The 25,257-nt window shown below is 43.3% G+C and overlaps 1 protein-coding gene across 8 annotated transcripts in view; it reads left to right on the top strand.

Moving 5' to 3' along the window:
- The window catches only part of DGKG (diacylglycerol kinase gamma), a 211,808-nt gene that overhangs the window by 118,703 nt on the left and 67,848 nt on the right, over positions 1-25,257 (top strand). For all 8 annotated transcript variants that reach the window (XR_007136006.1, XM_047788419.1, XM_047788407.1 and 5 more), the window contains one exon: positions 4,891-4,955. Coding sequence is in view for 7 of the 8 variants with exons in the window: in XM_047788419.1 (XP_047644375.1) it covers positions 4,891-4,955 (65 nt within the window). In the remaining variant the exon portion in view is untranslated. The remainder of the gene's footprint in view (positions 1-4,890; positions 4,956-25,257) is intronic.

The following is a 25,257-nucleotide window of genomic DNA, read 5'->3' as shown; positions in this document are numbered from 1 at the left end:
AAGGAAAGAATACAAACAATTGTCCCTCAAGGAAATGCATATAGATTCTCCAGTTCCCTCAGTGGTCAAGATATTTATCTGCCCTGAGCTAGCCTATAGTAATCCAATCCATTCATCTTTCAAATTATGAAGAACTTCACAAAATCTCCCGTATGATATTTTTTCATGCACCTTTAAGGGTGTACATGTTTAATATTTTGTCGCAGAGCAGTGAAGAACCAGGATTGTTTTTATCTCTTTGGTGTACCCTTAGCCTTCTCTCAATAAAAGGCTTGCAGGGTTTGTGTGCTCACTCTTTAAAAGCTGGAAAGGGAAATTCTTGAGAAAACAAGTAGCCAACATGTAACCCTAAGAGAATCTGAGGCTGACATTTGCAGAAGCTCTTGCTCCCTATTTGACTTCCCCAACTTTGTAAGAGGAGAAGTAGTATGTAAACCAACCCACAGTTTTACTTCCTTAAGATGATTAGCGTGGACTCCTTTGGCAAAGAGAGCCCTGCAAAGACTTTGCCTCTTTTGAGGTAACTGGGATGGCTTACTGATATCAAATGTCTGCTGCCCTGCTTTTATAAAGGTGGCAACAGTGACCCCTGTTGTGGTGCCCCTAGGTGGCAAAGGATTCACCCAGATGAGTTCACTCACTCCCCTTGGTGCCAGGAGAACCCACCGAATAGATGGAGCTAAACAAGGGCCGACTCTCCTGGCCAATGGACAGAGTGATGAGGGCCTCACTGTCACCACATTCCCATCACCCACAGATGCGCCATCTCCTCACCAGTGAAGAGCTGAGATCACGGGCCTTCCCGTTCCCTCCAACTGAGAGCATCCACTGGCAGGAGATTTTTAAACATTCAGTCATTCAGGGCGCTACTTCCCCTGACTTCTCTGGCCTCCTCATCCCTGCTCTTTATTTTTGGACTTGCAGAAATGTCAGGAGGGCCAGGTATCAGTGACAGGAAGTTTGGGACTGCAAAATAATTCCTGGGGTGTGTGTAATTCTGAACGCCTCAAAGGCTCTGCTTTCACTGAGCCTTAGCAGGATGAGTGAACAGCTAATCCCTTGAGTCAATGAAATCTATTTCTGATGCGAGGGGAACCCAGGGGCCAAGGAGAGGCCACAGTCATCACACTAACTCACACACCATTTTCCACCTTACATTCACCACTAAGTTTACACAGTGGTAAAACCTATTAGGAAATTTGTTAGAAAAATCATCATTTCCCTGCAACCTTTTAAATTCCTTCTGTTTCTGGAGTTCCCGTAGTGGCTCAGCAGAACCGAATCTGACTAGGATCCATGAGGACACAGGTTTGATCCCTGGCCTCGCTCAGTGGGTTAAGGATCGAGCATTGCCATGAGCTGTGGTGTAGGCTGGCAGCTACAGCTCCAACTTGACCCCAGCCTGGGAACCTCCATATACCGTAGGTGCAGCCCTAAAAAAAAAGACCAAAAAAATTCCTTCAGCCTCAGGTTCTTGTCTGTCACCTGTGAGAGCCAAGAAGGTAGTAAAACAGTGGCACCCACTGAGAGGTATCTTAGACAAGGGGTCTCTACTCTTTTTCATTCCCCATCTGCCATAATTTTTCAGAACAACCCAAATTCAAAATAATCTCCCATTGGATCTCCTTTCTGGTTTTCTTTTTTAATCTCCATAAATTGCCAAAGTGACTTAGATCTACATTGTCCAATATGGTAGCCATTAGCCACATGTGGCTACTGTGCACTTGACACGGGGCCAGTCTTAAGTTGAGAGATGCTGGACGTATAAACTAAACACCAAATTTTCAAAAAGGTAGTGTGAAAGAATGTTAAATATCTCGATAATTTTTGTATTAATTATAAGTTGTTGTGATAATATTTGCTAAATAGTAAAATTAATTCCATCTGTTTCTTTTCACTTTTTAAATGCAGCTCATAAACATTTTTTGTTTTTGTTTTTGTCTTTTAGGGCCGCACCAGCAGTATATGGAGATTCCCAAACTAGGGGTCTAATGGGAGCTGTTGCCACCAGCCTATGCCACAGCCACAGCCATGCAGGATCCAAGCCATGTCTGCAACCTACACCACAGCTCACAGCAACGCCAGATCCTTAACCCACTGAGGGAGGTCAGGGATCGAACCCTCGTCCTCATGTGCTAGTCAGGTTCGTTAACCACTGAGCCACGACGGGAACTCCTCATAAAAAAATTTTTTAATTTATTTCTACTGGACAGTACTAGCCTAGACATCCAAATATCCCAGGGTCCAAATGACTACTGTTTATATTTGAAAGAGGCACAAAAATCTTTTGTCCAACTATGCACTTGGGAGCTTTAGTTCAGGAAAGAATAGCCATATGTCCATACTCTTTTTATCTCTTTGAAAGGACCGTGGAGAATGAGGCCATCAGCAGAGCCATCATCACTTCCATGGCTTTGCAATTCCCACCTCCAGCCCCACCTTCCAAACAGAGCATCCAGTTATTATAAGAAAGGGTTAGAACCATTGTAGCACTGGTTTCTAGAATTTAAATGAAATCACTCCTGAACATAAGTACAGCCAGCTCAGTGCCTCGCTGAGAGAAGCCCAGCAGAGGGTGAAGGTGAATCTCGCCTCTCTTTTTAATTCCCAGGTAAAGAAACAGGGTCAGAGTCTTTACCAGCATCACCTTTTCAAAACTGAACAGTAAAGGGCCCGCTCAACTCCTTTTTACCATTTCATGTATTCGCCATGAGATTACGTTGTCAATTAGGAACCACATGCTTAACTAATAATATTGTAAAGGCTAGTTTTTGTGAAAACCTTTGCAAAACCTAGTTGGGGGTGGGGTGGGGGCAGGGAGAAGGATAATCGGAACTACACAGAGGGAAGGGGCCTCTGCACAAGGCTCTGGCAATTAAAAAACCGGGAACCAGTCACAGCAGCAGTGGGAGTTGGGGGTAATGAGGTACAGATCGTGCAAGGAAACATGTGATTGCTTTTTTCTTTTCTTTCTTCTTTCTTCTTCTTTTTTTTTTTTTTCTGACAGAAGAAAATTAGTGCTTCAAAGGAACACAAGTAGATGGAATGTCTTCTTGAATTCTAGAGAAGCATTTGACAGGTGTCACATGAATCTTACTCAGAGTGTTCATGAAACTCAGAGAGAGGGAGGTGGGCACAGTCTGGGTGCATGAAGTGCTCCTGCCTGGAGAAGCTGTGCAGGCTGGATAAGCCCGGGGGAAAGAGGGCCCGGGGCTCTGCATCTCTCCTACCACAGTCCACAGGGGTGCCTAAATGTCTGTAACTTAAAAAAAAACTTGATGTGACTTAAAAAAAGAAAAAAAATAAGAAATCCATAACTAGAGTTTAAATGTTAAATTCCCAAGACATTATTTCAGCAAAGAGTGTTTGCCAACCATAGAATAAGCCCACATCCCTGACTTGCCCTGGTCTACTCCTCTGCCACGTGCAAATACAACAGAAGCTCCTCTTTGCCCCCTAGCTTGCTTCCAGATTTTCTGTCCTCACCAGTGGCCTGTATTTTACTTACCACTCACAGCACATGCTAAAAATAAAAAAAAAATTAAAAAGCTTCTTCACTGAACTACACCTCCTGATGTTTAAAAAAAATTCAGAAATTTTATTTCGTACAATTTCCATATCAAGAAAAGGAATTAATATGCACTGAAAAATTCACCGTATGGAATTGGACTTTCTTTTAGCTACGCATTTAGTAAATGAGTTTCTGTATCTTTTTCTCCCTGCACAAATCTGAATCAGCTCCCTTGCTTCTGTGGCTCCCCCATTCCCACCCCAGCTTAATTAGCTTGTATATTTTTAAAACCCGCCACCTGCACCCCACATGCTAGCAGGAGGCCTGAGCTGGGAAGGGGTGTTACACATTCTTCTGCTGGAAAAGGAGACCATTGACAAGAGGGGAGGACCCAGGTGGAGGAGGAAAGAGGAGTTCAGTTTTAGGTCTGAAATTCAGGGTTGGTTCCAGAGAGCCACACTGTGAATATATCAGCATCTAGATGCTAGTAACAGCTAGGAGAACTCAGGATGGCCCATGACATGGAGTGTAGGCTGCAGAACGCACTCCAGGTTAAGACGTTCTGGTCAGAGGATGAAGAGCCCGGAAGCATGGTGACATGGGAGCCACCCTCACTGTGAGTTCTAAGGAGCAGGTGGCCCAAGTACAACAAAGGAATGTGTTAATAGGAAGACAGCAAAGTGTCACAAAATGTCATGAGACTCTTATTGACCTTGGAGACAGTAGTTTCCATGGTGTGATCAGGAGGCCCAAGCCAGAAGTTTAAATATATTTTTAATAATCTTCTAAGCATGCTATCCAGTGCTACTACCAGTTATATCTACTGATAGGGATGACGAAGAGTTAATAGCTAACAGCATCTACCACCATCAGTTTTCTGGTTTTGACAAGGTACTGCAGTTATATAAGATGTTATCATTGGGGGAAGCTGGGTGAAAGGGACATAGGAACTCTGTACTATTTTTGCAACTTCTTATGAGTCTTAAAATATTCCAGAATACAACGTGTTTTTCAGAGTGAATAGGGTGAGGCATTCCCAAACAGTCACATCAGCCTCACATGGGCTTCTGCACTCTCACGGCTCACAGACTGACCTGCTCCCTCTCCCCAAAGGGCGGTGGAGTCTTCTTCACTCACCCTAAACCAGGGCGGGCAGAGAGTGAACACTGCCAGGAGTCAACTAGCATAGGCTCTAAAAGCACTGGGGGGCACTTGCCCCTAACCTTGGACCTGGTGTCCAGCCTCTGTGGGGGCCTCCGGGTTTTCTCCTGTGAGACGGGAAGGATTTCAGTGAGGGCTCCTGCTGGCTTCCCTTCCTTGCACATGGCTCAGGGTCAGAGCCACTAACCAGGGCCCTGTTTTGTCTTTCTCCCTTTCAGGATGCTTCCATTGCACACAGGTTCCACGTGATGAGAGAGAAACACCCTGAAAAATTCAACAGCAGGTAAGAGGGCCCTGCGGGTGTAACCCTGGCTGCACTCCCCGCCTGCCCTGCCCCACCCCGCCCGGCCCGTGGCCAGCCAGTCCCAGGCCGCCACCTGCTCTCACCAAAGTGTTCTTGGCCCGGCTTCCCAGCGCTTTCCTGCCACGTTGCCGGAAGGAGGGCTTCCATTTACAAAAAGAAAACAATGTCCAAAACCTGCCGCAGTCTGGCCACCTGTCCCCTCCCAGAGGATGTTGTGCAGAGGGAGGGCCTGGGGCTGGGAAGGGGGGGAATGGTGCGCTTGCCTTGGGAAGTGGAGGCTAACTGGATCCCTCTCATAGAGCGTGGCCACTTTCTTAGTACGTACAGCGCCCCCACCCCAAGCCCAGTGATTCCTCGGAAGAGGGGCTGATAGGGGGCAAAGGCCTCAGCTTCTCTCTGTTGCAAAGGGAGGGGGCGTCCACTCTGGGCAGGACCTGGGAGGACCCAGAAGGAGACGCCTTCGCCTCCCCTGCCGGCAGAGGGCAGCAGAGGGCAGCCCTGCAGAGACAGCCTGGAGCCCACCAGCACCCAGCCTCAGCCTGTGCACCCTGGGTGAAATCTGGAAGTTAAGTCCAGAAATGAAAGGGAAGAGAAAATTAGGTCGTTTGCAAACAAAGTCAAATCATTCTGCCTGGAGGGTGGCATATAGCTACCCCTGGGATTGTTAAATTACCTATCTCCCTTCTTGTACCCTTCTCTGTGGTTAATTTGCCTCCTTTCTCTTTCCTTTCGTGGACCATATTGACATGACCCCTGGATCCCACCTCACCCTCAGGCAGGTGGGGAGAAGAGTGCGTATTAATTTGGACTCAGATTGGGCCCAAGAGACTTAGCTTTACTTAGTCCAGTGTTATTGGCATGTGTTCGTTTAAAGGCCAGCCTTCCCCCAGAGCTCCCCCATTTCCATTCTTCCTCCTTGCCCCTCATCCCACAGCCTGCAAGGTTAACCAAGAATAAGACAGTCTTTTTAGGGATCAGAAACAACATAATGAGGCTACTTCAACTTCAGGATAAGTGATCTGTAGGATCTAATAGTAGCTGAGCTAACCTTATTAGGATGTGCTTTCTCTCACACACACCAATCCAACTCACAAACCACTCTTACCATGTATACATTCAGCCCCTACTCCTACTATAGTCACACATTTACACATCAATTAATGCTCTTCTTGCAGTCTTTTTCACTCTAATATATACACACACAAAAAAATATATCGCTTTTTAAAACCACTCCATTGTAGACTTTTCAGGTCCTCTTTTTACACAGATAGGATATGCATCCTTGTGCATCCATGCTTGTTAAGATGCCATGTGTTTTTGAACTTCGTGGGGGTTCTATTCATTCATTCATTCATTCAGTGAATGTGACTTTTGAAAATAGTACCAGGCACTGTTTTATAGGTGTTGTGGATAGACCTGTGTAAAGAGCTCATGGTCCAGGGGTGGAGACAGACTGGAAAGCAGATATGCAGAGTGACTTGTGCTAAGTGATATGAATCAAAGTGACACAAAGCAAGGGCAAAGAATGGGATGTGGAGGGTCTTCCAACTAGAGAGATGCCTAAACTGAGACACAGAAAACGAGTATTTTTCCAGGTTGATAGAAAGAGAAGGCAACCCAGGGAGAAAGAACCAGAGGTACAAAAAGATCCAGAGGAGTGATAGAAAACAGCCCACTTGGGGAAAGAGCAAGCCTTTCAGTGTGGTCTGTGGTGTGGTCTTTTTTCATGGAAAGAAGCAAAATCCCTGTAATTTGAGAGAGCAAGGAAGCAGAGAAGAATTTCTCCATATTCCAAAAATCAATAATTGGTCAGCATATGACATAAATGGAGCAATCAGCAATCATCCACGTGATTAAGTACAGTTAGAAAGATACCTCTGTCAGAAAAAAAGTTGAAACTGTGCATTTCAGTGCAAAGTATGAACAATTTCACTGTATTCTGAATGACAGCTCTTCCTCCTCACTTCCAAATTTCTGTCCATAAGACTTCTCTTTGCCGTTAGGTATGTACCTCACCCCTCACCTGGTTAAGGTCAAGGTAGTGTGGTCGCCTAGGATGACAGTCACAGGGATTCACATATAAACCCATGTGCCAACTAAGTGAAGACAGTGACGTCGAGGTAGGTCCTGTTTCACAAGGTTCCTGGACCCCTCCTGTTAAGAACCCGAGTCAATGCTTCTACCCTGCCTGCTTGCTCCTGGTGAAAATACCCAGGAGTGCCCACCTTGTCCACTGAGAGGCAGGCGAGCAGCCATTTTCCCCAGGCTTCCTTATTTAGCTTTGGAGATGGTTTTAAATAGGCAGGTGGCTGTTGCCATGGTTACCCCATTACACCATTGGCTAAATTTAGGAAGGGCCACAAGGATAGGAAGAAAGCTTGATAACCCAGGATTTGGAAATGTAAATGATATTATCAAACCAGGTTTCGTTTTACTCGGCTGAACTTAGGTTTTCCAAGGAGTAGTCACTGCTTGGCTGGATGCCCTTAGCTTTAATGCCTGAGACTGGGCCCTCAGGGATAACCCTGAGGTTAAATCTAGGCAGTTTCAACTGTTCTGTTTTGTTTTGAGCGAGGGAATGTGATTAGTCAGGGCTAGAATTTATCAGGAAACTTGAATCTTTTTTTATTGCTCATTTGGTTTTCTGGGCTATCCTAAAACAAATTATTAACCTGAGGAATAAGGGCTGCAGGAGCTCTGAGGACACTTTGAAAATTTATGTAAGGTATTACGTACATTTTTCCAGAGAGAATGTCCGTAACTATCAGAAGGTTCTTGAAGGGACCCATAACCCTCAAAAGTCACAGTTCTTGAGTTTCTGTTCTGGCTCAGCAGGTTAGGAACCTGACGTTGTCTCTGTGAGGATGAGGGTTCGATCCTTGGCCTCGCTCAGTGAGTTAAAGGATTTGGCATTGCCAGAAGCTGCAGCATAGGTTGCAGATAAGGCACAGACCCGGTGTAGGTCTCAGGTACATGTTTGATTCAACCCCTAGCCTGGGAACTTCCTTATGCCACAGGTGCAGCTGTGAAAAGAAAAAAAAAAATCACATTTCTGAGCCCTCTTTGAGTCCTCCACGGCATCAAATTATGACTTGCCTGTTGGGGTTTAGGAAATTCTTCCTCTAGTGGCCTCTCAACACAGGTTGTTGCCAAGGAAGGTGGTTGGTTGCACAAAATGAAGTTATGTTCCCTGGTGGAATAGTTTTGTTAATGGAGCAAGAACCAGATCCAAGGATGCTGGAAGATGAGCCAGTTGTCATGGACAAGGATTAAAAGGCCTGTAACAGCAGGGATGGGGTTATTTTTAGTACATTCTGCTTCCTAATCACTAAATGGCTAATTATTAATTGGTAATTTAGGGATGTGATGAAATGTGTCATCTCATTGTTGGCATAAACAGCAAAAGAGAGGTTTAATTCACTTGCAATTATATAACGCATTAGAAGGTGTTCTAGGATACAAGGATAAACAAGACATGGTTCCTGCCTCCAAAGAATTCATAGTCCAGCAAAGAGGGAAAAATAATCCTCAAATATGTTTTTACAAAATGATTTTCACATATAAAGTGGCTACATTTTGTAGGTCATATAGTAGAGCGGAAGTTGTATAAGACACTTATTAATGGGTGTGCCCCAACATCTCTTGTAAACGAATTGTTTCGCATGCATAGATTGTATTATAAGGGAACCAAATTAAGAACTGTTATTTTTGAGCTCCTACTCCAGACCAGGTGATAAACTAGATTCTTTAACTACGTGAGAGTGTTTAACTTCCCAAACCATTGTACAGGGTAAATACTAACATCCCCATATTGCAGATAATGGAACTGAGGCTGAGCGAAGTTAAGTCACCCAGCCAAGATCTTTTTAAGCAGCAGGGCTGATAGGATTTAAGCTAGCTCTGAACTTCAGTGTTCAAACTGTTTTCTGCACCTGTCATCTTCACAGATTTCATTTAGCAAACTCCGATTATGTATTAAACATTCTGATGGGTGCTTTATACGTGACTCCACCCAGTGCTCTAAATAATATGCAAGGCTAAGTGCCATTGTCTCCATTTTACTTTTTTTTTTGTCTTTTCTGTCTTTTTAGGGCCACACCCTCGGCATATGGAGGTTCCCAGGCTAGGGGTCTAATCAAAGCTGTTGCCACTGGCCTACACCACAGCCTTAGCAACTCGGGATCTGAGCTGCATCTGCAACCTACACCACAGCTCACAGCAATGCCGGATCCTTAACCCACCGAGCAAGGCCAGGGATTGAACCCTAAACCTCATGGTTCCTAGTCGGATTCGTTTCCACTGCACCACAGCGGGAACTCCTGTCTCCATTTTAGAGATGCAAAAATTGAGAGGTGGAGCTCTCGTCAGCTTGGTGCACCTTTATGGATCATATCCATGGGAAAATGCCTGTGAAAGCCAGAGGGGCCCACTGGTGTCGCACACCTCTTACCTTGTATGGTGCGACTCTTCTCCCTCTTTCAGTGTCCACAGCATGGAGCAGGATTGCCTATATGATTTGCAAGGCCGGGTGCAAAGTCAAAGTATGGAGCCCCTTGTTCAAAATCATGAGGAATTTCAGGTTAGTGACAGCAGAGCATTATACCAAGCACAGGGCCCCTCTCAGTGTGGGGCTCCATGTGATGATACAGCTGTCACCCCCATGAGCTGGTCCTGGTAAAGAGAGGGGAGTTGAAAAAAAAAAGAAAAAGAAAAAGATACATTTGCCAGGGCTCACAGAGTGGGGTGGTTGCAATAAATGTAAAGGAATAGAGAAAGAGGGTCTCAATAAGGGGAGGAGGAGAAGGGATTATTGGTCCCTCAAACAGGCAGTAGTCAGTACCAGCAGATGAGCTGAAGATGCCAGCAAAATCTTCCGCTATCCAAGACCCAGCCCCCCGTGAAGTTTCTGAATTAACTCGCTGGGAAGGGTCTTGTATGGAGGGAGCAGACTCATAGAAGCTACCTAATTCCAATGTCACTGAGAGTGAGTTTCCAGAGACAGAAGTCTAACTATGGAATTTTTTCACTGTTGGTCAGAAACTCAGAGCACTTGAGGAATGTGTTATTCCAAACCCTGTTGAGTGTCATCCACTTGAATATGTCCCTCAGCAGTTTAGGCTGAAGCAAGATATTTCCTGTTAGGTCCTTGAAAAGGACCGAAAACAGTGCTTCATTCCTACCAGAAGCTGACCACCTTTCCCAAAAGCCCTTGGGTAAGGAACAGGCTCTAGAGTGTTCGCTTTCTTGGAGCCAGGCCCGTGGAGTAGCTGATGAGGGGTTCCCCAGAAGCCCTAATGAAGCCTGAGTCCTTAAGAGGTTGGAATACATCTCACAAATAACTAAGCACTTAATAGATATTTATAGAATGAGGCAGCAGGGTATAGTCTAAGTTGGCATCAAAATTTGGCTCTGCCACTTACTAGCTATGTGACCTTGGGCAAGTTACTTAATCTCTTTAATCCTTTGCTTCCTCCCCTGAAAATCTTGCAAGGTTGCTACAAGTATTTAATGAGATAATGTGTGAGTGCATGGCACATAGTAGGTTCTCAGTAAATATTTGTTGAATATTGTTGAATGACAAGCATGAGGAAAGCATTGCCTTAAATTGACAATAAAGCATTGACAATAAAAGGCTTTTCTGATGGAGTGGCAAGTGGGATTCAGTTATAGTCTTTTCCTTCACTGACCTGGCCCTTGAACTGAAAAGTTGGAGGACAGTTAAAAGTTGGAGAGACTCCAGCTGTGACACATTTACTCTGTCCAAATTCTTCTCTTAGAGGGTGGGAGAATAGCATCAATTAGCCATGACTGAGTTGGATTCTACAGCTGAAGCTGTAGAGAAAATTCCCTTCGTTGGCTCCATGGGTGTCCAAGAGGCAGAGGTTTGGGATCTGAAGACCAGAGATTCTAAGTCCAAATCCCAAGTTCAGGCTAGAGGCAGGATTGAGGTAGTAGGGGTCATAGACCCCCACTGACATGATAACAAGAGGAACAGGGTGGGGATGAGTAAGGAGACTTTGCAGAATAGGTGCCACGTGCTCCATGGAAACTTTGGGCTTACCAGCTGGGGCTCTGGAATGCATGGTTGGTAGGTAAGTGGGTGGCCCAGGGCAGTCAGAGACCGGGGACGTGACTCCCCTTCCTTTGTTGATGTTTGTTCTCTCATGGCCCACCAAGCACCTCTTTTCCCACATTAGATGAACAGAGATGTTCTATGGGAGGCAAAACAGAAGCCAGCAAAGCTGAAGTCACACAATTCTAGAAGTGAAAAAGCCTCATCTCTTGAATACCTGTAGCATGCTCTGTAGTCACAAGCATAAACTGTCTCGCCATTTACTCAAGATTTTGGGGATTTGGGTTTTGTTCTGTTTTTTTTTAATCTAAAAATGAGACCATCTTAGCTGTTCTTTCCAGGAGCCCTGTGAGGGAGCCCAATTTAACAGCCCAGATGTTTGACTTTCCCAAAGCTTAAATGTACAATGACAACAGACACATCAGGGTTCAAATCCCTACCCGTAGGGTCTTTATTCTGTGCCTGAATTGGGTTTGTTTCTCCTTATCTAATATATACGTCAGCACCCCCAAAAAAGACCTGCCCCAAGTACTTGGAGGTCCAAACTGTCTGCACCTGTGTCCCTCAATATATCAAACTATTTTTTTTTCAAACACGTAGGATTCAGAAAAGCCCCAAATGAAGTTGCTTCTGGAATTTTCTGTTTTTATCCTTACTCCTGTAGACATTATTTACAAAGGAAATGCAAACCTTATGCTTTGTGTTCATGTACCTTCAGGTCTTCAAGTCAGGTCTGACAGAACAACTTACTTAAACTAGTTGAATGTTCATATACTAGCCCACAAAAATGTTTTATGGGGTGCACCCTCCCCACACCTCCTCAAGAGAGATTCAGAGAGTGAAATGGATGAAATATGGGTTTGTGGCTTTTTTCACTAGGCAGTCGTCATTACACAACTGCTGAAGACTGAGTGTTTTTGGACTGTTTTATATGTTTACAGTCAGCCCTTGATTATTTGCAGGAATGAGGAAACAGCAACATGCACCATTTAAAGCTGTGGATGGTCAAAAATTTTAGGAAGCTGTTATTAATATTTGTACACAGGACTCTGCTCTAAAGATCCACAATATTTTATGTGATATTATGAAATTACATGGACTCAACATATCCTTCATTTTCTTTTCCTTTTTTTTTTTTTTTTTGGCACACCTGTAGAAGTTCCCAGGTCACAGATTGAAAACGCCGTAGCAGTGACAATACCAAATCCTTAACCCACTGAGCCACCAGAGAAATCCAACATTTCTTTTATTTTCTTCTTGACTCTCCAGTCCATGCTGGAATGGACAACACAATTTCTCAGGCTGGTTCATGCGAGCAGCTTGTGATCTCAAGGCCCCTTACAAGGTTGCTTGCTCACCAAACAGTTCCTTACTGTAGCTTAAGAGGCCTTTTTTTTTTTTGAAGTCCCTGCCAGGCTAGAACAAGGTATGATTCATGTCAACAAAGAGTGGAATCAGTTTCCAATAATATCAGAAGGAACTTGAACGCGAGCTATGTTTTCAAGTCTTTAGGCCAGATAATCCAAAGTTATCAGTATTTATTTATTGATTGCACTCTAGAAGTATTTCCATCAAAGAGCTCAAGATATAGTATATAATGAAGTTCAGAAGGGTTAAGGTCAGCATGATAACCTCATGGAAGAAAACCAAAATACACAAGTTCAAAGTGAGGTAGGAACTGGCAAGGTCCTCACCTGGGTGTTGACAGTCTGGATGCTTTCCAGAAGGGAGGGGTCGAGGAAGTGCTGGAATTTGAAGCCATGTCTTGCAAGAAAGGGCTGAATTAGGGATTGTTTTTTACCCAAAGACTTAGGGAGAAGTGATTATTGGCCTCAAATACTTAAAAAGTGTTTCTCAGAAAGGAAGAAGTGGGTTCTTTTAAGTGATAAATCAGTGGGGAAAGTGACTAGGTAGATCAATTTGAACTCCATTTAAAGGACATCAACTCCACCAACTTGGATTAAGGGCCATCCTCAAGGGCAGGGGGCTAATGGTCATGGGAGCAGGGCAGGGTGGGGAGCAGCGCACAGTGAGTGTTATGTCTGATCAGGTTCTGGACAATCATTTGGGGCTCCAGTGGAACCAAGTGCCCCAGAGTGTAGGTTCTCCTATCATCAGACAATCTTGATTCAAATGCTGGGATTGTATGACCTTGACCAAGCTACTCCTTTAAACTTGAATCCACTCACCTGTAAAATTGGAATATACTCTATTAGTTTCTTATGGCTGTTATAATATATTCACATGTTATGTTTAAAGCAACACACGTTTGTTATACCACAGTTGTGGATATTAGAAGTCTGAAAGAGGTCTCACTGGGCTCAAGTCAAGCAGTCATCAGGGTTGCATTCTTTTCTGGAGGCTCTGTGGGGGATCCATTTCCTTGCCTTTCCCTGGGTCTAGAGGCTGCCCATAGTCCTTGGCTTGTGGTCCCTTCCATCTTTGAGGCCAGCAATGGCCAGTCAGGTCTTTCTCACATTGCATCCCTCACATTGCCAGGAGTCTCTCTTCTGCCTCCTCCTTCCACTTAAAAGGACCCTGGTGATTGCATTGGATTCACTCAGATAATCCAGGATAATCTCTTCATCTCAAGGTCAGCTAACTGCCAGTTTAAACTCTATCTGCAATTTCAATTGCCCTTTTCCATGTGACCTAACATTTTCATATTTGCAGTTTCCAGAGGTTAGAACATGGACATCTTCAGGACATTATTCTACCTACCACAAGTGCCTTACCTCATAGAATTATTTTGAAGATTCAGTGAAACAGTGAGTGCATTTAAAATGCCTATTGCAGAGGCTTGGCAGGTACATCAGTGCCAATTATTATTCCTACTAGTACTACTGCTACAAAGACAGAACTCATATCAGTTAATAGTCATGTGAGATGACTCTGAAAAGCCCTTAAAACTCTGAAATTTGGAGATTCTCTGAGAGAGAGATAAATATCATAGAGCAGACCATAATATCATAAGGTCATCGGGTATGAGTCATCAGTGTAGCAATATATGGCATGTCTTTTCTCTATTTATTTTGACAGAGTTTTTCAATAAAATAACAATACATGTATCATTATATAATTTAATAATATATAGTATGATATCATAATATAGTTCAAAATTGTTATAAATAATTTGCAAAGTTCAGAAAAGTTAAAGTAAGATAAACCCAATCATTCATACTCCTGTTACTCAAAAACAATATTGCCATTTTGGTTCATTCCAGCAGTTTACTCAACATATATATTTTTAAATAATTATAACATGTCTATATAAAATTCTATGTATTATCTTTTATTTATTTTTTTAGCTTTACTTATACATTTATTTTAATTAATAGGTGAATTGAGCACTACATTCTAGGATCTGGAGATGAAAAATGTGATAGACACAGTTCTAGCCCCCAGAGGCAAGCATATCAGATTACTATACTGAAAATCCCTGTCTTGCTGCCAAGTGCCAAATTTCAGCTCCCTCTGTCTGGCAGTTTAGTTTTATTTCTTCTAGTTTCTTTATCTCTCTTACTGTATTCCTGGTTTTTTTTCCTCTACTTTATCTCCTAACACCCAAAATTATTCTTTTTCAAATGATGGCATATTACAGTATATTAAACCCAAACTTCTTGTATTTGTAGAAAAGCTATATAGAAACAGTGTATCTTTACTAGAATTTCTATGAGTAGTTACTCCAACTTTCTTTTGATTCATGTTTGCACAGAATATATTCTTCCATCCTCTCACTTTCAGTTTGTATGTGTCCCTAGAAGTGAAGCGGGTCTCTTGAAGACAGCATGTATATGGGTCTTGCTTTTGTATCCATTCAGCCGGTCTATGTCTTTCGGTTGGGGCATTTAGACCATTAACATTTAAAGTAATTATTGATATGTATGTTCTTATTGCCATTTTATTAACTGTTTTGGATTTTTGTTGCTCTTTTTTCTTCCCTTCTTCTCTTGTTCTCTCCTCTTGTGGTTTGATGACTATCTTTAGTGTTGTATTTGAGTTGATTTTTCTTATTTGTTTGTGTATCAGTTGTAGATTTTTGGTTTGCAGTTGCCCTGAACTTTTGATATAGGAGTCTATGCATATATACAAGATTGTTTTAAGTCGTTGTTCTCTTAATTGTAAGTGCATCTCCAGTGTCCTGCATTTGTACCCTCCTCACGATTTCTGACTTTGATAATGAAATTGTGCATGGATGATTTCCTATCTTTACTGTATATGTGCCTTTACTGGTGAGCCTTGTCTTTTGTGGTATTTTTGTTTCTGATTGTGGCCTTTTCTGTCTAGAAAAGTTCCTGTAGTATTTGTTGTAAACCTGGTTTAGTGTGCTGAATTCTCTTAGCTCTTGCTTATCTGTAAAGCTTTTGATTTCTCCTTCAAATCTGAATGAGAGTCTTGCTGGGTAAAGTAATCTTGATTGAAGGTTTTTTCCTTTCATCATGTATATCATGCCACTCCCTTCTGGCCTGCAGAGTTTCTGCGAAAAAATCTGCCAATAGCCTTATCAGGGTTCCCTTGTATGTTGTTTCTTTTCCCTAGCTGCTTTCAGTATTTGCTCTTTGTCTTTAATTTAGATCAGTTTGATTAATATGTGTCTCAGGATGTTCCTCCTTGGGTTTATTTTATATGGTACTTGTGCTTCCTGGATTTGAGTGAATGACTCCTTTCCCATGTTGGGAAGTTTTCAGCTATTATCTCTTCAAATATTTTTTCTTTCCCTTTCTCTCTCTCTTCCCCTTCTGGCACCCCTATAACACAGATGTTGGTGCATTTAATGTTGTCCCAGAGTTCACGTAGACTGTCTTCATTTCTTTTCAATTTTCTTTCTCCTTTCTGTTCAACATCAGTGATTTCCACTAGTCTGTCCTCCACCTTGCATATTTGTTCTTCTGCCTCCTGTATTCTTCTGTTGGTTGCTTCTAATGAATTTTTTATTTCAGTTATTATATTTTGCTATCTCTGCTTGCTTAAGTTTTAAATCTTGTATTTCTTTGCTCAGTGTTTCCTGAAAGTTATCCATCTTTGCCTCCAGTTTATTTCCAATGTCTTGCATCATCTTCAGCATCAGCAGTCTAAAGTCTTTTTCCTGGAGGCTGATAATCTCCAGATCACTTAGCTGTTTTTCTGGGGTTGTTTCTTTCTCTTTTATCTGAGTTATAGTTCTCTGTCTTTTCATTTTTATAGGTTTTTGGTATGGTCTCCTTTTTGCAGACAATAGAGTTGTAGCCTTTCTTTCTTCTGGTGTCTGCCCCCACTGTGGCTGAAGTTTGTATGGAGGCTTGCAGTAGGCTTCCTGATGGGAGGAACTGGTGCCTGCCCAGTGGTAGGTAGGGCTGATTCCTATCCCTCTGGTGGGTGGGGCTTTGTCTCTGGGTGAGATTAGAAGTGGCTATGTGCCGGTCTTTAGACAGCCTGTTTACTGATGGGTGGGGCTGTGATCCCACCTGGATTATTGTTTGGCCTGGGGCTTCTCAGCGCTGATGGGTGGAACCAGATTTTTCCCAAAATGGCCACCTCCAGAAAAACACATGCTGATGAATATTCCCTAGAGCTTTGCCTCCAATATCCTTCTGCCACAATGAGCCACAGTTACCCCCTGTTTTCCCAGGAGATCCTCCAAGAACTGCACTCAGGTCTCACCCAGATTCCTATGAAGTCTTTGCTTTGCCCTGGGACCCAGTACACATGAAGTCTGTGTGAGCCTTTCAAGAATGGGGTCTCTGTTTCCCCCAGTCCCATGGAGCTCCTGTGCACAAGCCCCACTGGGCTTCATTGCCAGATGTTCCGGGGACTCTTTCTCTCAATGCCAGGTCCCCAGGCATGGGGATTTGACATGGGGCTCAGAACTCTCAACTCCTGTAGATGAGTCTCTGTGATACAGTTAACTTTCCAGTCTGTGAGCTTCCCACCCAGGAGGTATGGGTTTGCTTGCTTATACCATGTAATCGTCCCTGCTACCTCTTGATGTGGCCTCTTCTTTGTCTTCTGGAATAGGATATCTTTTTGAAAGTTTCAGTCGATTTGGTTGAAGGTTGTTCAGCATTTGGTTGTAATTTCGTTGTTTTTTTGAGAGATGTTGAGCTCCAGTCCTTTTATTCTACTGTCTTAAATCCCTTCTCTATGCACTATTTCTTAAACAACATTTCTTTATACAAGTAAAGGTTTATTGTAGAAAAATTAATCATATTGTCCCCTCACCAAACAAACAGTATTAGAATTCTAACCTATTTTCCTTTACACCTTACTGCTCAATTTTAGTTATTTAAGATCATGGTATTCACTGGTTTAAAACATTATTAACCCAGTAGCACTTACAGATTATGAAAGAAAAATAACAGAAAGGAGCCGATTGGAGTGAGTCTATTTGCCATGGGAGTTTTATTGATCTTTTCCAATTAAGAAATCCCTGTGATTTTGTTCTGTTAATATGAGACTTTTAAAGTTGTTATTATGGGGTTCCGTTTGCAAATGAAATAACTGCTTGATACATTTTGCAGTTCTACTTTTGTGGGGAATAAATAAAAATATATAATTCTCTAGAGCACAGTTCCTGGCCCTGTATATAGTTTTGCTATATCTGAAAAAGACCAGTTTGTGTTCTAAGTGACGATGAAGAGGTAGCAAGAACTGCCATCTGAACTCTGCAGTGGATAGCTTTTGAAGTACGCATGACTGTCGGGGTGTACTGAAGTGCTTACAAAGTTGTGTGCCCAATGTAATGATCAGCACTGCTCCAACTCATGCTAACAATAGGACCCATCATTTATTGAATGCTTTCAAGAATTTCATGGGCATTATTTTTAATTGGCACAGCTCTCCAAGTAGAAATTAAATATTACTGCTCCATTTTACAGGTGAGAACACTGAGGCTCAGAGAGATTATGCGATTTACACAAGATACAACTAATTAGGGGAGTGGCTATTCAAACCTAGTCTGTTTGACTTCACAGCCCTCATTCATCCCACTACATTTCCTGCCTCTCTGGATGCCCAATTTGGTGCTCCGTGTCCAAAAAAGCACTCAGGCAACAGACAAGAGAGAAGCCACAGAGACATTTAACAGGCCCCATGAGAAAAATTTAACCAAAAATCATTTTTCCTGGAGAGGAGGAGCAGAGAATGTGCTGGGAACGGGCCTGGAGATTGTGAAGGATTCACTGCAGGAAATAGTGACCATACCCCCTTACTCTTCAACTTGGCTCAGGAAAGAATATGAAGGGGAAATGTGGTTCCAAAGTAAGGAATTGCCATTTGGACTAGGAGGAAGAATCTCCTGGCTTGGAGACCTATTAAAGGCTAAAGTGAGTTATTGAGAGAAGAATTGTGGAATGTCTTGCAAAGGTTTCTAAAAGCAGAAGACAGCCTCATTCATCTGAGCTGACAAACGCAATCATCTTCCCTGAGCCCAGGAGTGAGTCATTGTACCAGCAAATGGGAGCCCCTGCTTCCCACCCCACCACTGATGGGGAGGTCTCTGAGAGACCCCTCATCCCTTTTCTTCTTCAGTTCCCAGTTGGGGCCCAAGGTGACCCCTTCTCAGGATGTCCCCTGCAGCCCCCAGCCCATCCTAATGCTCTTTCCTCTCAGGCCCACCCTACCTGGAGCAGCCTGGGGCTTTTGTCCCATTTCTGCCACACAAGAACCTGCTGCCGTAACCCACGTCCTATTTTATAGAAGTTAAAGCACCTGCTTTGCATTCAGGGCCCTTTGTAAGATTCTCCTCCCTAGACGCCAGTTCAGTCTTGCTGTTTGCTTGCTCTATTACTCTCACCTTCCCCACACACACCCAAAACTCCTCAGTCTACTATGACGTATCCTTCTGGGACCTAATAATCACCTATCATTTGTTTCAAAACACAGTCTAGGAGTTCCCTTGTGGTACAGTGGGTTAAAGATCCAGTGTTGTCACTGCAGCAGCTTGGGTCACTGCTGTGGCTCAGGTTCAATCCCTGGCCCCAGCAGGAACTTGCATGTGCTGCAGGTGCAGCCAAAAAAAAAAAAAAAATGCAGTCTAAAATATTCTGAGGAGTTCCTATTGTGGCTTAGCAGGTTAAGAATCTGACTAGTATCCATGAGGATGCAGGTTCCATTCCTGGTCTCACTCAGTATCAGTGGGCTAAAGGATCCAGCCTTGCCAAGAGCTGCAGCATAGGTTGCAGATGTGGCTCAGATCTGGCATTGCTGCTTCTGTGGCTGTGGCATAGGCCAGCAGCTGCAGCTCTGATTCCACCCCTAGCCTGGGAACTTCCATATGACCCGGGCATGGTCCTAAAAGGATGAAAAAATGTTTCTGAATATTCTCTCCCTGCTCAGCCCCAGCCCTGGCCTCTGCTTTTTTGTAGAGTCCATCTACAAGGTTTTGAATACATTTTTCCCTCTATGATTTTTCCTCTGTCTTCTGTAAGTCATCATTTTGGTGCCATTCTGTTATCTCTCTGCCTTGTTCACAAGCTTGCTCACTCAGAGAAGAGTCTGAACCCTTTTGGGGATCCACTGACTTAAAACCAGAAGAGTGGTGCTGAGCATGTGCCCTCATTCAGCCAAAATGTATTGAGCATCTGTGCTGTTAGCACTGGGCTAGGACCACAAGGAAAGGAGGATTACCACAGCCCCTGATGCAGAAGTCTGAAGGTGTTGTTGGGAAGATGAGCATAAACAGAGGCTATTATCAACGGTATTAATTTCTTAAGGCTGCCATGACAAATTACCACAACATGGGTAGCTTGAGACAACAGAAATTTCTCTTTCATGGTTTTGGAGGCTGGAAGTCTGAAACCAAGATGTCAGGAGGGCTGGTTCCCTCCCAGGCTCTGTGAGAGAACCTGCCTCTTTGCTCGCTTCTGGTGGCTACCAGGAATTCTTGGCACTCCTTGACTCATGGCTGCACCACTCCAATCTCTGCCTCTGCCTTCACTTGGCCTTCTCCCTCTGTGTTCCTGTGTGTCTCTGTCCAAACTTCCCTCTTTTAAGGATACCCAGTCATTGGATCTGGCCCATTGTAATCCACTATGGCCTCATCTTAACTTGATGGCACCTGCAGAGACCCTATTTCCAAATAAGGGCCCATTCTGAGGCCCTGGGGGTTAGGACTTCCACAGATCTCCCAGAACCAATACCAACCTTCCCTACGCCCTCTCAAAAGAAAGAAATACAATAGATACTGTGAGCTTTGGGGGGTTTTTTGGGTTTTGAGGTTTTTTTTTTTTTTTTTTTTTTTTTGCCTCACCCCAGGGCATGTGGAAGTGCCTGGACCAGGGATGGAACCTTCACCACTGCTGCAGCAAAGATAGATCCTTAACCCAATGTGCTACAGGGGAACTTCCTATTGTTGTTTTTTGTTGTTGTTGTCTTTATTTTGGTTTTTTCATTTTTGGTCGCCCCACAGCATATGGAGTTCCCAGGCCAGGGATCAGATCTGAGCCACAGTCTCAAACCTAAGCCACAGCTGCAGCAACACTGGATCCTTAACCCACTGTGCCAGGCCAGGGGTCAAACCCACGTCCCAGCTCTCCCAAGACACCTCCAATCCCACTGCACCACAGCGGGAACTCCTAAGCTTTGTTTTAACAAGGGGACGTGAATAATGAGTGTGTCATGGGAGCACCTGAGAAGGTGGGACTAGACTTCAAACAAAAGGTTAGGATTAAGTGTGAGCTTGAGCGAGAAATGGGCATTTATAAGCAAAGGAGCTGGGTGCATGCTCGGAGGAGGGAAGCATGCTGGGCAAAGGGCAAAAGTGTGAGAAGACACAAGAGGAGAAAGGAGAGTGGCCCTGAGGTGAAGTGGGAGGCAGGGTCTCGGTGCTCTGCACTGGAGTTTGCACTTTATCCTGGGGTCGAGTGGGTAGACGGAGAGTTCTCGAGTCAGCAAATGCATCTTGAAAATAGCAATGAAGGAATACATTGTCCTTCAGAGTATTTTCAGAGCCAAAATGTCAGGGCTCCTGAAACATTGGACCTTTACATACTGAGCCTTGCTGAAGGGCTAGGCTAGTGTGAAGGGCTAGGCTAGGGCAGGCTGTCAGATCAGACAGAGATCCAGGGAGAGAGGAGCAGAGGTAACCGGCCCCAGGAGGAAACAAAGAAGAGGGGTTTCAGGAGAGAAATGAGGGGAACCAGCCCTGCTGACCTGAGGAGTGAGTGAATATCAGGTCCAGAAAAACTATGGAAACCAACCAACTTTCTTATAAATCTGGAACTTCAATGCATGCTGATTGGTTGTGGAAGTAGAAATGCATTTTGAAAAAATATCCCCAATTCATTCTCTTTCCTGCCAGCACAATTTCAGATTCTCTCATGCAGAAGTTGATTTCAGTGGCTTTTAAACTTAGCATAATGTGTTTTTTGTTGTCTTTAGCTCCAGAGAAAAGAATATCAGATCTTATTAACCCTCTATTGTACTTTACTAATTAAAATGTTCAGTGTTCCTGTCGTGACTCAGCGGTAACAAGCCCAACTAGTACGCATCAGGACACGGCATTGCCGTGAGCTGTGTTGTAGGCCACAGACTTGACTCGGATCTGGCCTTGCTGTGGCTGTGGCATAGGCTGGCAGCTATAGCTCTGATTTGACCCCTAGCCTGGGAACCTCTGTATGCCACAGGTGCAGCCCTAAAACGACAAAAAAAGAGAAGTTGGACAGTTATTGTCCTTTTGCATAGGGGTATTTCTGTGATACAACAGAGTCCATCTTTGTACTTAGAGCTAATGTGATTAGTATATTCCTTCTGCTGTATCTTCCTTAAACTCTCCATGCTTGCACATGTCTTATTAAAGAGTTCAAAAAGCAAGGCGGGAGATCAATAGATGTTCTCAAGAAAGGATTCAAGTAATTAATTTTAATTCCCCATTCAGATCAACATTTAGTAAAGCAAATTTTACTGTCTTTTTCATTTGGCCAAAGGAAATTCTGAAAACAGCTTTTTGCTATCCTTATCAGGAAACTCAGTAATTCTCTTTAGTGAAATAAGTGAATTATCTCTCTAGAAACTCTGGGCAAATGGCTTTACAACTCCATATCTCAGACAGTGTCACCCTTACATGAAATGCAGATACTAATCCCTCTCAAGAGTACTCACTTCTCTGAGTCTTAATTTTCTGGTGTGTAAATGGAAATTACAGTTATCTCACAAGATGCTTATGAGAATTAGAGTAGATAAATAAATAGATTTGAAATGTTTCAGGTGCTGGTATGGATGCTGTTGGTTCCTACAGGAATTTGTTAGGAGAAATGCAGCAGTATCATATGTAAGTGCGCTGCAGAATCTTGCATTTTAAATGCATAGTGTTGTGATTCTTATCTATAACAACGTATAGAATCTAGGCTTTGGATTGGACTTTAGGTTTTAGCCCCCTTTCCAGAATAAGCATCCCTTCTATAAACATCCCTCTAAGAGGAGCCATTAGAGCTCTTTGAAGACTGTAGATCTCTGCTTTGAAGATTGTAAGAGTGGGTTTGTTTTTTGGGGGTTTTTTTTTTTTTTTTTTTTGGCCTTACCACTTCACATTTTACTAAGAAAGCATTGTCCCAATCTTTTAATGCTCTTCAATGAAGAAGGGGCTCTCCTTCTTGCAAGAGGGTACTTATACCCTCAAATTGCTAAAGCACCAGGGACTTACATAATTGCTGAATATTCATGTTTATTGAACCTACACTTAGCTTGAAATTCCTCACTGTCTAGTAACAAGATGTTTTCTATTCTGTTGAATGAAGGGTCCCTTTAATCTTGAAAGTGGGCCTTTTTGGAGAGCATTCCAAAGTGCCAATCAAGCCAAGTACCGTACCTTGCCTTTGAACTCAATGAGCTGAAAAGTGTGTCTGTAATCTCCAGCTTTCGGTTACCATAGGGCAAGAGGTGGTAGGAACGTCATGGATAAATTAATACCCCAAACTGTTAGCCTTCAGGAAACTTTTATTGGTGCTGTCAACACAGCATTCTAATGAATCAGGTTTTCTCTTTCATCTTCTATACCACTTGTCCCTGAACTTGGGCAGGGAGAGGGATGGAGGCTGCTCATAATCAGGGTTTCTGCAGACATGTGCAAGGTTGGGGGTGAGGATAATATAGCAGGATGCCTTTTGACTTGATCTGATGGCCTGGCTCATGATTTGTAGTTATAATCTTGTTCCCCACCCAACTGGAAATGAGGGTAGTAAAGAATAAGTAAATGGCCAACAGTAAGTCAATGAGTTAGAAAAGATTTGAGAACTGGATAATTTGTCCCTTAGTTATCAAGACATTATAATGTTAACATTTGTAAAAACCACCCATTTGTGCAAAGTGAGAAACTCAGGGTGAAGGTAAACATAAGCTTAAGCTACTTCTATAGTGGTTAAAGGACAAGTTCATTACTTGGTGTTCTATGATTGTCAAATAGTTGATAAACCCACCAGGTTGTACCTGAGTTATAAACACAGAGCAACTGAAAATATTTTTCCCCAGAAAGGGTGGACTTGGGTTGATATTTTATTTCTATGTGCATGATCTTTGCCAATAGCAACAGCTTAAGCTCTTTCCCTGCTATAGCTGCTCAGCCCTTGAAACTGGACACATATTAGAACCTATAACCAAAGGCACCAGAGCATAGATGGGGAAGAGGTGGCCGAGATACTTTTGAGGCAGCTTCTAGGAAAATTCCCAGGAGGAAAGTACAAAGGTCTATATGAAGGGCCAGAAATCCAAATGCCAGCAAAGAACATGCAGTTAATGTAAATGAGGGAAGTGGGAGGATGTAGGGCTTTAAGGAGTGGTGGGGACTCTAGCAAATTAGAGAGCATATGCCCAGTGTAATGGGAGCAGCCAGTACTCAGCTCTGGTCAATTGTCACCAGGTTGGAAAGCATCCCATTATTAACAGATCTGATTTCTTTCTTTGTTTTTTTGTTGGTTTGTTTTCTTTCTTAATTTCTTTCTTTCTTTTTTTTTTTTTTTTTTTGCTTTGCTTTTTTGGGCCACACCCGCAGCATATGGAGGTTCCCAGGCTAGGGATCTGATCAGGGCTATAGCTGCCGGCCACAGCCACAGCCACAGCAACACAGGGTCCAAGCCGTGTCTACGACCTACACCACAGCTCACGGCAGTGCCAGATCCTTAACCCACTGATCGAGGCCAGGGATGAAACCCGCAACCTCATGGTTCCTAGTCGGATTCGTTTCTGCTGCACCACAATGGAAACTCCAAGATCTGATTTAAGAGAAGCTGAGATCCAGGAGTTTATGTAAAAGAAGAAATCTTCCAATTTTAAGAACCACTGTGTAAGTCAACTTAAACACACTCCCAAGAATCACAAGGTCTGTGGGCCTCCAAGTTGTCACACTGATGCCCAGGAAATATAAACTTAGGGATATAATGGGGGCCAGTTACTTATTTTTCTGGCTTGACCATGGGCACAAATTACTGGTATTACAAATGTAAACTGGTCTCCTACCAAAGAGAGAATGAATGGGCTTGAGGAAATTTCAGAGGTCTGTGCATTTGCATTGATGAAGGGTTCCTAGATGCGCTAAAAGAAATGAGCCAGAAAGAAAAGGCACTCTGAAGGTCAAAGAGCATATAAAGCAAAGTCAGAATCTGATTAATAAGTAGAATTAACATGGAAATAGAGGGAAGGCCCAATCCCTGTAGGGAGAAAAAAAATTAAAGTTTGAGGCTATACCCAAAGAAGATAGATTTGAACCTTCTGGAGAAGGGAAAGTAGAACAGCTAACAGGATCATCCTGAGGTTCGTTAGATGAGAGCCTGCAGTTGTCCTGCAAGCATATAACAAAGTAGCGCTGGTTTAAGTATATTCCACAGGGTATTGAGAGGAGATTTCCAAGCCCCAGCATTGGAAAATTCCAAGTTAAATCCATTTCTTTTTCTGTATGATAATGTAGAGCCTTTAGTGTATGTAGAGTCTAACCTACTGAGATCATTGCAAAGGCAGCATAAAGTGTTCAGTTTCCCAAATTTAGTTGACCACAGAATCCCCCTCTTCCAGAGCATCTTATGAGACCAATATTTTGCTGACTTCACATTGCTGAAAACCTCTCATTAAAAACAGAAAGGCTAGAGTTCCTGTTGTGGTGCAGTGGAAATGAATCCGACTAGGAACCATGAGGTTGCAGGTTCGATTCCTGGCCTGGCTCAGTGGGTTAAGGATCTGGCATTGCCAGGAGCTGTGGTGTAGGTTGCAGATGCGGCTCAGATCTGGCATGGCTATGGCTGTGGC

This window comes from Phacochoerus africanus, chromosome 1 (assembly GCF_016906955.1).
Source record: "Phacochoerus africanus isolate WHEZ1 chromosome 1, ROS_Pafr_v1, whole genome shotgun sequence".
Classification (NCBI taxonomy): Eukaryota; Metazoa; Chordata; class Mammalia; order Artiodactyla; family Suidae; genus Phacochoerus; species Phacochoerus africanus.
The sequence above is the reverse complement of the archived record's forward strand: the minus strand, read 5'-3'. Positions and strand labels throughout refer to the sequence as shown.